This window comes from Helianthus annuus, chromosome 13 (assembly GCF_002127325.2).
Source record: "Helianthus annuus cultivar XRQ/B chromosome 13, HanXRQr2.0-SUNRISE, whole genome shotgun sequence".
NCBI lineage: Eukaryota > Viridiplantae > Streptophyta > Magnoliopsida > Asterales > Asteraceae > Helianthus > Helianthus annuus.
Genome location: NC_035445.2, coordinates 28,735,200 through 28,748,598, shown reverse-complemented (window position 1 = coordinate 28,748,598; position 13,399 = coordinate 28,735,200). Strand labels below are relative to the sequence as shown.

At 40.6% G+C, this 13,399-nt stretch overlaps 1 protein-coding gene across 1 annotated transcript; it reads right to left on the bottom strand.

The window, feature by feature from the left end:
* Positions 1-8,610: 8,610 nt before the first annotated feature.
* On the bottom strand, positions 8,611-9,306 carry LOC110900629. The gene has a single exon (XM_022147513.1). It carries the CDS (start codon positions 9,304-9,306, stop codon positions 8,611-8,613), a length of 696 nt encoding a protein of 231 aa, XP_022003205.1.
* Positions 9,307-13,399: the final 4,093 nt, after the last annotated feature.

Here is a 13,399-nt window from a genome sequence, read left to right as displayed (position 1 = left end):
TAGGAGCATTGCAAAGCATGTCCTTGAGCGTTTGAAAAGACTCCTCTTGTTCGGGACCCCAAACAAAAGGTCTCTCTTTTTGAGTCAAGGAGGTCAAAGGAACAGCGATTTTCGAAAAGTTGGAGATAAAACGACGATAGTAACCAGCAAGACCAAGAAACGAACGGATTTCGGACGGAGATTTAGGTGCGACCCAATTTTTCACAGCTTCGATTTTTGCGGGATCAACGTGAATACCAAGTTTGTTGACAGTGTGACCAAGGAATTGAACTTCTTGTAACCAAAATTCACACTTGGAGAATTTGGCATATAGGTGTTCAGTACGAAGGAGTTCAAGAATAAGGCGCAAGTGTTGCTCATGCTCTGCTTGCGTCTTGGAATAGATGAGGATATCGTCGATGAAGACGATCACAAAACGGTCCAAGTATGCTTTGCACACGCGGTTCATTAAGTCCATAAAGACAGCAGGTGCGTTGGTCAAACCAAAGGGCATGACCACGAACTCATAATGACCATAACGCGTACGAAAGGCGGTTTTAGGCACATCTTCTTCGAGTACTCGAAGTTGATGATACCCAGAACGAAGATCGATCTTTGAAAAGCAGGTTGCGCCTTGTAATTGATCGAAGAGGTCATCAATGCGAGGAAGAGGGTATCGATTCTTGATAGTAAGCTTGTTGAGCTCACGATAGTCAATACACATACGAAAGGATCCATCTTTCTTCTTGACGAACAACACGGGAGCGCCCCAAGGAGAAGTACTAGGGCGTATGAAGCCTTTGTTAAGAAGCTCTTGAAGTTGACTCGAGAGCTCTTGCATCTCAGAGGGTGCTAAACGATAGGGGGACTTAGCGACAGGCGTAGCGCCAGGCACTAAATCGATGCGAAAATTGACAGAACGAGCAGGAGGAGGACCAGGAAGGTCTTCGGGAAATACATCCGGAAAGTCACGTACAACAGGAACGTCACTTATGCTTGGGCCTTTATCCTTCTTTTCCACGATGTGGGCGAGAAAGGCGAAGGTACCCTTGCGTAAGCACTTGTTTGCCTTGATACATGACATAAGCTTAAGGCCTTGAGAAGGCTTTTCACCATAGACGTGTAGAGAATCACCATTTGGAAGAGGCAAGCGAATAAACTTCTCAGAACAGACAACTTCAGCACGAACTCGCCCAAGCCAGTCCATACCTACTATGACGTCGAAACTACCCATTTGCATAGGTATGAGATCGATTGAGAATGTATGATCGTTAGGGATTAGAGAACAATTGGAGAGAACAGAATTGACATTGACGGTTTTACCATTAGCAACTTCGACAGCGAAAGATTTTGGCAACTTAGAGCGTTTACACTTGAGCAAAGACTCGAATTCTAACGACACAAAACTTTTATCGGCACCAGTATCAAATAGGCATGAAGCATAGACATGGTTAATGAGAAACGTACCAGTGATGACGTCGTTTGCATTTTGAGCCTGAGCTGTGGTGAGAAGGAAAGCTCGACCCCTAGCGGGTTCTTGAACCTGTTGTTGTTGTTGGGGTTGTGGCTGTGGTTGTTGCTGTCGAGGTTGTTGTGGTTGATATCGTTGAGGACACACATTGGCCATGTGGTTGGTATCACCACACGTGAAGCATGCTCGCACAGGGGCGACTTGATTTGGAGCCAAAAGAGCTTGGTTTTGGTAGGCCTGTGGGGGGATACGACAGTATGGCGAGAGATGCCCATACCGGCCACACTTGTCACACTTTCGACAATGAGCGTTTGGGGGGTGATGATATCGGCATTTGTCGCACTTTGGGTGCGTTCCAGTATAAACCTTGTGTTCACCATCGAAAGCAGGCACAGTTTGAAGGGGTTGTGGGTTTGGCGGAGTGACGACCGCGCAGTTTTGGCTTGAAGCCTTCCGCTTCTTGCCTTGGTTTCTCTTAGATTGCTGGGAGGGTTTAGACTCATTAGGAGAGTCAATGGTGGCTTGGTTGCCATTCTTTGTTGAAACCTTGTCAAAGGTTCCATGAAGAACACAATTGTTGTTAAGTTCGGTAGCTATGCGGTACGCGTCTTCAATGGTTTGAGGGTTGGCAGATGCAAGATGGTTTGTTAAAGAAGGTGCAACACAACGAATGAATTTGGCCACGGTTTTGGGGGCGGTTTCTACTTGACCAGGGCATAGAACACTAAGCTGCTTGAAGCGTGTAATCAAACCATCCATGTCACTCCCTTTTTGCGTGAGGTTCCAGAATTCATTTTCCAACTTTTGGAGTTCGTGAGGGGGACAAAAGTGATCCTTCATAAGTTGTTTGAGATCGTCCCACGGCATAGCGTGTGCGACCTCGTTTCCTCTCTTGTTACGCTCAGTTGTCCACCACTCAAGTGCCTTTTCACGAAACACACCGGTTGCATTCAAGGTTCTTAGTTCGTCAGGGCAACCACTTTGCAAGAAGGTAAGCTCGATGGCATCAAACCAGTTCATCATGGCGGTAGCGCCATTCTTGCCGGTAAATTCTAAGGGTTTACAAGCCATGAAGTGCTTAAATTGGAAGGTCGATTTGGGTTTGTCGGCCTTTGAGTCGACCGAACCATGGGGTGAATCGGTTTGGATCTTGCTAACAATGTCGGGTAGGACCTTTGCAAATTGTTTAGCCATAAACTTCATACAATCCTTTTGGGACATGGCGGAGGAGGTCGAACCCTTCTTTGACCTTTGTCTCTTGGATGAACTAGAAGACATCTAAAAGATTTGAAAGAGAAGGGAAAGGATGAGACTTTGATCATTAATTGAAAACAAGGTTCGTGTATGCAACGCAAGTAGATGTTCAAGTACCAAGTAAAGTTCACATAAAGCATAGGTTCCCAACACACATTCAACATGTATAGCACATAAGTTGCGAATAGGAAAATATAAATTTAGTTGGTTCATGAGAATTATTATTGTTTGTGATTGCGATAATGTGCGACATGATTAAAACGACATTTCGAAATGAATGAACGTTCAAGTATAAAATCACATATAAATTGAGATACATAAAAGAGAGGCTCAATAAAACATAGGAATGTTTCGGGTAGAGAAACGTCGACAATTCCAAAGTGGGTCGAAAGTCCTTTCGATTTAGAGATATTGTGCTTTGGCCTATAAGTAAGATACTCTCGTCGAGAAGCGATTAACGGTATCTTACCCTTCCGGTTACTACACATCCCTAAATGATTGGAACATTCGGGACTTTGGCGAGAATAAAAATCAAGGAATGGGACTTAATCGACAAGATGCGGGTTTCACCCCTAACTTGACGATTTCGTACCCTAAATGTGGTTGGTACTTGTCGGCCAAAATAAAATTTTGACACTTTGACAAGGGTCCACTAGAGTTGAAATGGAAATTACCATTAAGTTGTGGATGTCACTCCTAGCTTAATGGTGAAATTTCGTGCAAAAATAGATTAAAGGTAGAGTGAGAGTCGTTTACCAAATTGTGGGTTTCACGCCTATTTTGGTAAATTCGTCTCGATAATGTATCAAGAATATATAAAAATATAGCATAAGTGTATTTGTGTTTGCCTTAGGAAAGGCACATAAATTTATTAACAAGAAGTGTAGCTAGGAAGCATGTAAGATAGAGCACAAATGTTTTAAACAACAAATAAGAGACAAAGTTCCTAAAACTATAGACTAGGGCAAAAGCATGGCAATTTTCCTAATTCCCTATAGTTATGGCTCTGATACCAATCTGTCACACCCCAACCAATGGCGGAAACATCGGGATGAGACGAAGTGTGAAGATTGCTCGAGACATCATAACACTATTTGTGACAATAATTTAATAATCCAAGTTTCATTTCATAACTTCAACTAGTCAACATTACAAGAAATTCCAAATACAACAAGTTTAACCAATACAACATGATAACATAACAAAATTTGATACAACATATTCAACCCTAACGTCTATATGTGTATCTAGGCATCAACGCTACTTCTTTTATAGCATCATCATCAACCTGTAACATGTTTAAAATACAATTCAATGCAAAAGCAAAGGCGAGTATACAAGTTTGGTACGTACATAGCATAAGATAAAAAGTGTGAACAATTCCTCATGGCAAGCATATGATTCAAGATAAACATTAAATATGGCATGTGTCTAACATATCAAACCAAGAAAACGCAATATGCTCAAGACATAACCTCAAGTTTACGGGCGGGTCGTTAATCCTATAGCGCTACATATGTCAAGGTTTGGCTCGTACGAAGTTAATGATAAGTTCAACACATAAGAATAACCCAAGTTTAAAGTATCAAGTCATCACGTATACAAGCATGTTATAGGAACGTTCATGTGTTTAACAAAGTGTTCATGTGTAAGTTTTTCAATAGGTAAACATGTTACACCCCAAAAGTGGTAAAAGTAAAAAAAAAGGGGGAAGTACGAGTATACTCACGGTTTACAAGTGGTGACTTGAAGTTCCGAGAGCAAGTTTGTGGATGAATTAGTTCGGAGCACCTTGTCCTTCTACACAAGGAAACGTAGGTGTGTGAGTTTGGCGTATAACGGAAGATTATAGATTCGGGGTTTTTAAAATATAGAAAGTAACATAGGTGAAAATAATCATCTTGTACACATAACTCTTGTTCTTGACACTATTGAAACTCAAAAGAGTTGGTATGATTTCATGGATTCTAAGATCCATTAGAGTCGTAACAAGGGCATGGTCATAGATGATGTAACGTCCACTTAACAAATAACTATTAAGTCATCATCAAGTCTTAGTTACTTAGATGTATACATATAGAATAACTTAGATATTATATAGTTTACAAGTCTTAAGATTCAAGCATGAGGTAGGAGATTAATGTCTCCATTTAGGTACCTCTTTGTGTCATAGAATACATACATGAGGTAGGAAGAACAAGCTTCCATTTAGGCACCTCTATTGTTCACCACTACACTTGTTGTTATAAACAACAAGGAGGGTCATGAACATACAAGTATCAAGGTATTAACAACAACTAATCTATAGCAAAACATCAAGTAATGAGTGGATTCTTATGAAGGATAGCCCAAGCTAATCCAACCATCACACATTCAACAAGTTTCACACTTGAACATTACTTGTGGGTAAAACCCTAATTAAAAACAGAAAGTTTATGAGGTTTTAACCTCTGATTTAGATGTCTCAACCATGTTTTTAAGCTTAACCAACCATAAGAGGGGTTGTAAGCATTAGGACATTGGTTTGAGATGTGTTTCACACAAGTTAGATGAAGTTTGCATAAGTTTGAAACAAAACAGAAAGTTTTTGGTCAATTTCGGAGCAATTCCAGGTCTGATTTCTCCAAGGAGAAGTCTAGGAATCGAACCCCATGATTATACAAGCAAGTAGGAAAAAGAATCGAGTGAATCGGATAAGAATTGAGTGAGTTATGCTCATTTTCGTGAAGGGGTGTCAATCTACTCGAACCTTTGCTTTCAGCTACGGTTTGGAGGATGTTTTGAGAGTTTTTAGTGTTGCAAAAGTGGTAGGGAGGCTGGTTATAAGTGGTATTTATAGGGGGAAGGATTAGGGTTTCAATGGGTTGGGCTTTGGAAGTGTTTAGAAGGGGTTACACCTTGAAACTAGCCCACAAAACCCAACTATATGGGGCTGAATTTTGCTGAATTTGGGCTGCCATGTTTCTTTATTTTTTTATTTTTTTAAAACATTATAATGAGTAATTTTGTTAGTTAAGTTGTGTAATAATATGCAACAATGTTTCCCCTAACTTGTAATAAGGTGAAATATGAAATAAAACATGATTTAACTAGGTAAAAAGTGTAATGTACAAGTATGTAACATGTTTGTAAGTGACAAGTATATGTCACATATTTACAAGTTCAACATATGTTTGTAAGTATCACAAAGAAGTATCAAATGATCTCATGATTAATCGTATTATGGTGTATGTATAGTATGTAACAAGGAAATGCAAGTTTTCATTCATGATCAAAATCTCGAGTTTACAACGAGTACTAGAAGGAACGAGTACAATGATACAAAGCTTCCAAAATTAGCAACACGAGTAAGACAAGCTATAAATAGAAAGTACAAAACACAGGGCGTTACACTCTCAATCACCAAATCCACAGTCAGCTTTGCAGGCTCGATAGTGTTTTTCAGCATAAGCGCATAATATCTCCAATCCATCTCGTCTTGCAATGAATCGAACAATTTGTCCACTAGATCCTCCTCAGAAAATCTGATATCATGCCGTGCTAATTCCAGCTTCAAGTGACCAAACCTTTCTATCATTTTACAAACTGATTCGTTTTTTAAGCACCCAAAAAGATCAAACTCTTTTCTAAGTAATTTCCTTTTGTTTTTCTTAATTTCTTCACTACAAATACATTTTGTTGCTAGCTTCTTCCAAAGATCTTTTGCATTTGTGTAATCGATCAAAGAAATAATATCCTCTCGGACAGACTGAAATAACAAAGCCACGCATTTTTGTTCAGCTACAAACGATTCAATCTCATCAGCAGATGTTAACGTTTCACCATTTTTGTTTGCATTTACATAACCGTTTTTCAGACTTTTCCAGCTAGCATATGCAAATGCCATCAGCCAATCTTCAAACTTTCTTGACCACCGACTGTAATCCTCAATAGCCATTAGCTTTGGAGGTTTATTGAATGTTCCGAAAGCACTTTCCGATTCCCAAGCTTCAGTTAGCTTTTTCTTTGCATTTGGCGGGTTCTCATTCGTATTGCTTGATGAAGAGTCATCATTTCCGGAATTTCCAGCAAACGCGTACATATCACTGAACGGGTTCAAGAATATATCATCCATCTTGAGTGTACCTGCAAAATCAGCAAACACTTAGACAAATTTCCGAAGTTTTTGAAAAATGTGACAGAAAAGCGGAACCACTTTTGTCCGTATAAGCGAAAGTGGTAATGTCCAGATAAGCGAAATATGTTGGACCAGATAAGCGAAACTATATATGTCTGGATGAGCGAAACTATATAAGTCCGGATGAGCGAAACTTCAATGTTCGTTCGAGCGAAACTATCAGATTGTCCCTACGAGCGGAACTACCTAGTTCAAATGAGAAGAACTATTATGTTATTTCGAGCGAAAGTGCCGTAAAAGCGAAACTATGTGGTTATTTCGAGCGGAACCTTCGAATGACCGAATGAACGAAACTAAGTTTTTACCCAATTTTAACCATTTTGTAAGCCGAGTTTTAACCTGAAACTTTCTAGGGTTTGTTAATTGTATGTTTCGCACGATATACTCAAAAATCAGGCCAATTCAACCGTATGAACCAGTTTAATTTGAAAAAGTATGAGAGAAAGTGAGTAGAAATCAGAGAATTCGGTAGAATCAAGCTGTAGTAGTATGAACTCCTCGTCCTGAGCTCTGATACCACTTGTTGGACCGTGTTCCGACCCTAAATAGTCAGTTGAAAACGTTCATCTTCACGTACGAAGGCGAAATCAACGTAAATGAAGTTACAACAGCTATTCCTTTCAATTTCTTCTTTATTAAAGCTTTCTGATTACAATTTGACAGAGTTTCAACACCAAAAGCTCTCAACAGTTTTGCTCCAACATACACGAATGACTAACTTGGTTTCGCTTATGGTGACTATATATAGCACCTGAGGTTTCGCTCTTGTGGACTGACAAATGAGCGAAACTACCGTAATACCCTATAAGCGAAACCTCTTGACACAAAAGCGGAACTATTTCTACACATGTTCACAAAAGCGAAACTATTACATAAACTTCTAATTTTGACTTTTAAGCTCCTATGTTGACCTATCTTGACCTAAGACATAATGCAGACGTAGTCAACAGACATTCCATGCATCAACAGGTGCTGACTGACCCGCTCCTGTCTTTCTCCCTTTACCTCGGTGAGAACTACTAGCCATGCCTGAATCGTTGAACTATGCGAGAATAGATGAAATTTTGAGTTGAGTTAGGTCTTGAATCGCAACGATGTGACGGCCGGATGTTAAGTATGTTATGGGGGTCTTGTTCGCGGTGAAAATCCGTTCACAGGGGTGGTTCAAGGGGTCAAAATGGAGGTTTTATGGAGTTATGGAGGAAAGATGGTGGTTTGAGGGTTTCGGCGGTGGGGTTGTAAGAGAGAAGGATTTGGGGGTGTTTGAGGTAGCTGGGCGGTCAAAAGTGTTTTAATCCGATATTGAAACCAGTCGCGTCGCGCGACGTTAAGTAAGGTGGGTCGTGGCGTAGCGCCACGGCTGGGTTCAGTGTAAAGAGTTCAACTTTTTGGGGGTTCACAAGGTTTAAAAGGTTCAACATGGTTTTTATCTGACCCCCATGGTGGCGTAGCGCCACCAGATAAGAATCTGGTGGTGGTGCGACGCGACGGACAATTTTTAGCAGAAATTTTCTAACTTTTTCGTACTTTCCCCAAATCATCCCAAATTTTTTTCTAAGTATAGGACTTACCTGGAACGACTTTTTCTTCGCAAATTCAGCTCTTCAAGGATACGTTTCCTGCAACATTTCTCAAACACACAAAACACAAACACGAAAAACTACGAGAAACATGAGAAATAACGAAAATTACAAATGGTACATACTCTACAAACGAAACTTTTCGCAATTTACTGTTCAGTGAAGGTGGGTGGGTCCTTTAGAGGAATTTCTTCCTCCTCGGTAGCATCAATGGGACCTCCCAAGTAATGTTTCAAGCGATGACCGTTTACCTTCCACACACCTTTATCGACTTCGTCAAATAACTCAACGGTACCGTATAGAAACACCTCCTTTACCACATACGGTCCCGTCCATCTTGATTTCAACTTCCCCGCTATCAATTTCAACCTTGAGTTGAATAAAAGCACTCTATCTCCTACCTTAAACTCTTTCAACCTTCGCAACCTCCTATCATGCAACGCCTTCGTCTTTTCCTTAAAACTCCAAGATCGTTCATAGGCGGCATCCCTCAAAGCTTCCAACTCATGAATTTGGAAAAACCTCCTTCTTGCGGCTTCGGTAAGGTCGAGGTTAACGGTTTTTAATGCCCACAAAGCTCTATGTTCTAACTCTACCGGAAGATGGCAAGCTTTGCCATACACAATCATAAAGGGTGTTGTTCCTAACGGTGTTTTGTAGGCGGTGCGGAATGCCCACAAAGCGTCGTCGAGCTTTTCCAACCAATCCTTTCTACTTTTTCCTACTGTTTTCTCTAAGATTCTCTTCACCCCTCGGTTAGCATTCTCTACTTGGCCACTAGTTTGCGGGTGATATGCGGTAGAAAGACGATGAGTAACACCGTAGCGTGCAAGTGCCTTTTCCATGGCGGAACTGCAAAAATGCGTGCCACGGTCACTTATTATGGCTTTAGGAACTCCAAAACGTGTGAATAATTTTTTAAGGAATCTCACCACCACTCGGGCATCATTAGTAGGCAAAGCTTGAGCTTCCACCCACTTTGAGACGTAGTCAATGGCCACGAGGATGTACCTATTCCCACTCGATGAGGGGAAAGGTCCCATGAAATCTATACCCCAAACGTCAAAGATTTCAAGAACTTGGATGGGATTTTGGGGCATTTCATCCTTGGATGAGATGTTGCCGGTACGTTGGCAACGGTCACATGTCCTAACAAACTCTACGACATCCTTAACTACCGTTGCCAATAGAAGCCACTATCGGATACCTTTTGTGCCGTCACATTTGGCCCGTGATGGCCTCCCGTTAAACCCTCGTGCACATGTCTAAGGATGTCTAACCCATCCTCCTTTGAAACACATCTCCTAAGCACTCTATCTCCACCTATCCTAAATAGGTATGGATCATCCCAAATGTACTTCTTAGCATCCCTAAGAAGTTTTTTTCTTTGTTGGTAAAACATACCCCTCACAAGATCTCCGGTCGCTAAATAATTTGCCAAATCCGAGAACTATGGCAAACCCTCTACCTCGGCACTAACAAAGTCTATGGTTTCATGAGGAAAAGTGTCTCCTATGGAATCCTCACGAACCTCCTCTCTCCTAGGATCCTCTAAACGTGACAAGTGGTCGGCGGCCACGTTTTCCGCTCCCTTTTTATCCTTAATTTCTATATCGAACTCGGAGAGCAAAAGAATCCATCTAATGAGACGCGGCTTCGCGTCTTTCGTTTGGAATAGAAATCGCAAAGCGGCATGGTTGGTGAACACGGTGGTTTTGGAAAGCACAAGATATGAGCGAAACTTATCAAACGCAAACACTACGGCTAAGAGCTCTTTTTCCGTGGTGGTATAGTTCTCTTGAGCATCATTTAAAGTTTTGCTCGCGTAGTAGATTGGATGAAAGTGTTTATCGACTCTTTGACCTAAGACCGCACCTACGGCATAATCGCTTGCATCGCACATGAGCTCGAAAGGCAAGCTCCAATTGGGCGGAACAAGTATAGGGGCACTGACGAGTTTTTCCTTTAAGAAATCAAACGCCTTGATGCACTCTTCGTCGAAAACGAAAGGTACATCTTTCTCTAAAAGTCGGGTCATGGGGCGTGTGATCTTAGAAAAATCCTTTATGAACCGTGCAGGATCGTTTTACCGACCGATTGAGTCAATAAGAGGCAATACACACTGTTTGAGAGGCGGAATCAAACAAACAGCTTTGAATCAGTAAGAATGGAGTAGAAAACAGAAAGTTCACTTTAATACTTGCTTCTCATTCAATATAAACGTGATTACACAGTGGAATTTTGGCAGCACTTCGTGACAAGTTCCCTAATTTCGTACCAAATGAGAAAACACAACACATATATATAGCTTGCTTAATTCCGCACGAAATTAAACGTGCCGGTTTATGCGGAATTACATATAGTAATTCCGTGCGGAATTAGCTAGGAACACTTCATGCGAAATTACATTAAAAACCTTAAACATTACAACTTTGACACATTAGACCCCTAGACTTAAGGCGTAGGCTTTAGACATCGTGCAGTAACAAACTCCCCCTTGGATACAGCCGGAGTCTTTAGTCTGGTCTTCAACTCTTGATCACAGCGACTTAAAAGTTTCTTCCCTCTGCTTAGGCTTTCGTGCCAACATCTTCCTAAGCTTCTCGTTTGCTTCCACTGCTTGCTTTTCTTTAGCTGCCATTCTCTGGTTTAGAGTATGTCTCAGCATATTGTCTTTATCTTCTTGTGCCTTCCGTTCTTTCTCTCTCTTTAACTTCTCTTCCTCTTCAATCTTTCACCACTTTGAGTTCCATTTGTTGTCAGCATTGATACCCTTTTAAAAACAAACAGACACAACTCTCTGAAACTGCATAGCTTGTTCTCTATCTTCAGCTTTATACCATATCTTGTTCACAAACAAACATTCGATGTCTTTCGTAGAACAGTTCATCAGCCACAGCGGATCATACACAAAGATTTCTCTAATCTCATTCTCTGCCCTATAGGTAATCACAGCTTCAGTCGAAATACAGTTGTATACCCAACATACAAAACCCTTATAGAACTCTTGTTCCATTCTTTGCACAGGGATGTTTTTGATCACTCTTGGCTTTTTCACATGCAATATCGTCTCTTCATTACCAGTTTCAGGATTAACTCTTCTCACCTTCTTTGGGTAATGTGGCTTCCAGTGCTTGAAGTTTTTCAATGATTCATACTTGATCAATCCCCACATAGGCACATCATTCTTTCTGATTTGATAGCCCAATGTTCTGACCTTTGATAACTCTTCTACATCCCACCAAGGTAGGGACATAATATCATACAGACGTTCAAAATATTGCACACCGTATTCTCTTCGAATAGCATATGCATTAACATGAGGCAGAAAGCCCCAGCTAATGATATCACCCAGCGACACATCCAATGTCTCTCTTGTAGAACTTCAAAGGACGCTTGAACTTCCTTTCAGTATCTTTATGGAACCACTTCTTTCTTTCTTCTTTCTGTGGGTCTTTAGTCGTACCATCAAAGTTTTTATCTTTCAGGATTTCAGCAACTTTCCTCCTCAGTTCATCTCTATTCTCTTGACTAAAGAATTCAACCAGAGTTGGAAATTCTGAAGTATCTTCATTCACACTATCTTCATCTATACAATCCTCAACCTCAACCCTGTCATAGACGTCTGCCTCTTCAACATACTTGTATTCATACTCAGGTTGTTGGTTGATATCGAAAGCATTCAGCTCATCTTCAAAATCAAACTTGAAATCTGGATCCACCATACGTGTCATTTCTTTAATATCAGCCATTGTATACGTATGCCTGTACTCACCTTCCTCTACATCAGGCTCTAAACGCAAAATTAATTTTTCAACTTTATCATCGTTTTGATCATTCACTTGCTCCCCCTCACTTTCAGCACTATCATGATCTTCATTTGCATCATCATGCATTAAATCATCAACATTTTGCTCTTTTGACGCTTCAGTAACAGTAACACCCGTACCACCCTGATCGTCATCATCATCATTACCATCGTCATCACTATGACTGCTTGTAGAGAATACTTTTTCTTCATCATCATCCTCTTCATTATCATCCTCTTCATCGTCATCCTCTTCTTCATCATCCTCTTCATCACCTTCAGCAGTAATATCTTCAAGTAATACATCTTCTTCAAAGATAGCAGATACAGCAGATATAGGAACAGGATTCTGAATAGGAGATACAGGATCAGTAGATAGAACTATTGATCTTTTTGCAACTTCAGAACCTTCAACACCTTTTCCTTTATACTTCATTTCGGCATCAATTTCAGCTTGGCGTTTTGCCCTTAACTCTTCAACCTCTATCTCCTCAAACCTCTGTTCAATTGACTTCCCGAGCATATTTTCAATCACTTTATTCATCATATACAGCTCATGCTCTTTCATCGCCTTGGCAGCTTCGAGTTCTTTGTTTTTCAGTTCAAAGTACTTGTTCTGTTCGTCTCTACGTGCCTTTTCTTCCTCCAACTCTGCTATTCTGACCTTCAAAATATCAATTTCAGTCTGATCTGCTTCTATTTTCTTCCGCAAAGACTTGTTCTCAGACTCAACTTTCTTGACACACATTTCAAGAATCTTCTCACGATCTGCCAATCTTTTGTTTTCAACCAACACTGCATCAACTTTCTTTTCTACATTCTTTACTTGTACATCACTTGCGAAGTTGAAATCACCAATCTCTTCAAGAGAAATACCTTCTGATGGAATATTTGGAAACATTTTGTAACCAGAAGAACCAGGTGTGGTTTGAACATATGGTTGTGAAGATGGTGGTGTTTGGAAGATTTGTTGTGAAGTAAGTAAAGGTTGTTGTTCATGTGGTGGTCTAGAACTATGAATATGTGGTGGTGAAAGATGTGGTGGTGATTGAATAGGAGATGGTTGTCTTGGTGGTGTAGGTTGTTTTGGAGGTGATTGATGTGGTGATTTTGGTGGTGAAGGATCATGT

Coding starts and splice junctions, on each gene's coding strand:
- LOC110900629 (XM_022147513.1), bottom strand. CDS start 9,306: ATGGAAAAGGCACTTGCACGCTACGGTGTTACTCATCGTCTTTCTACC.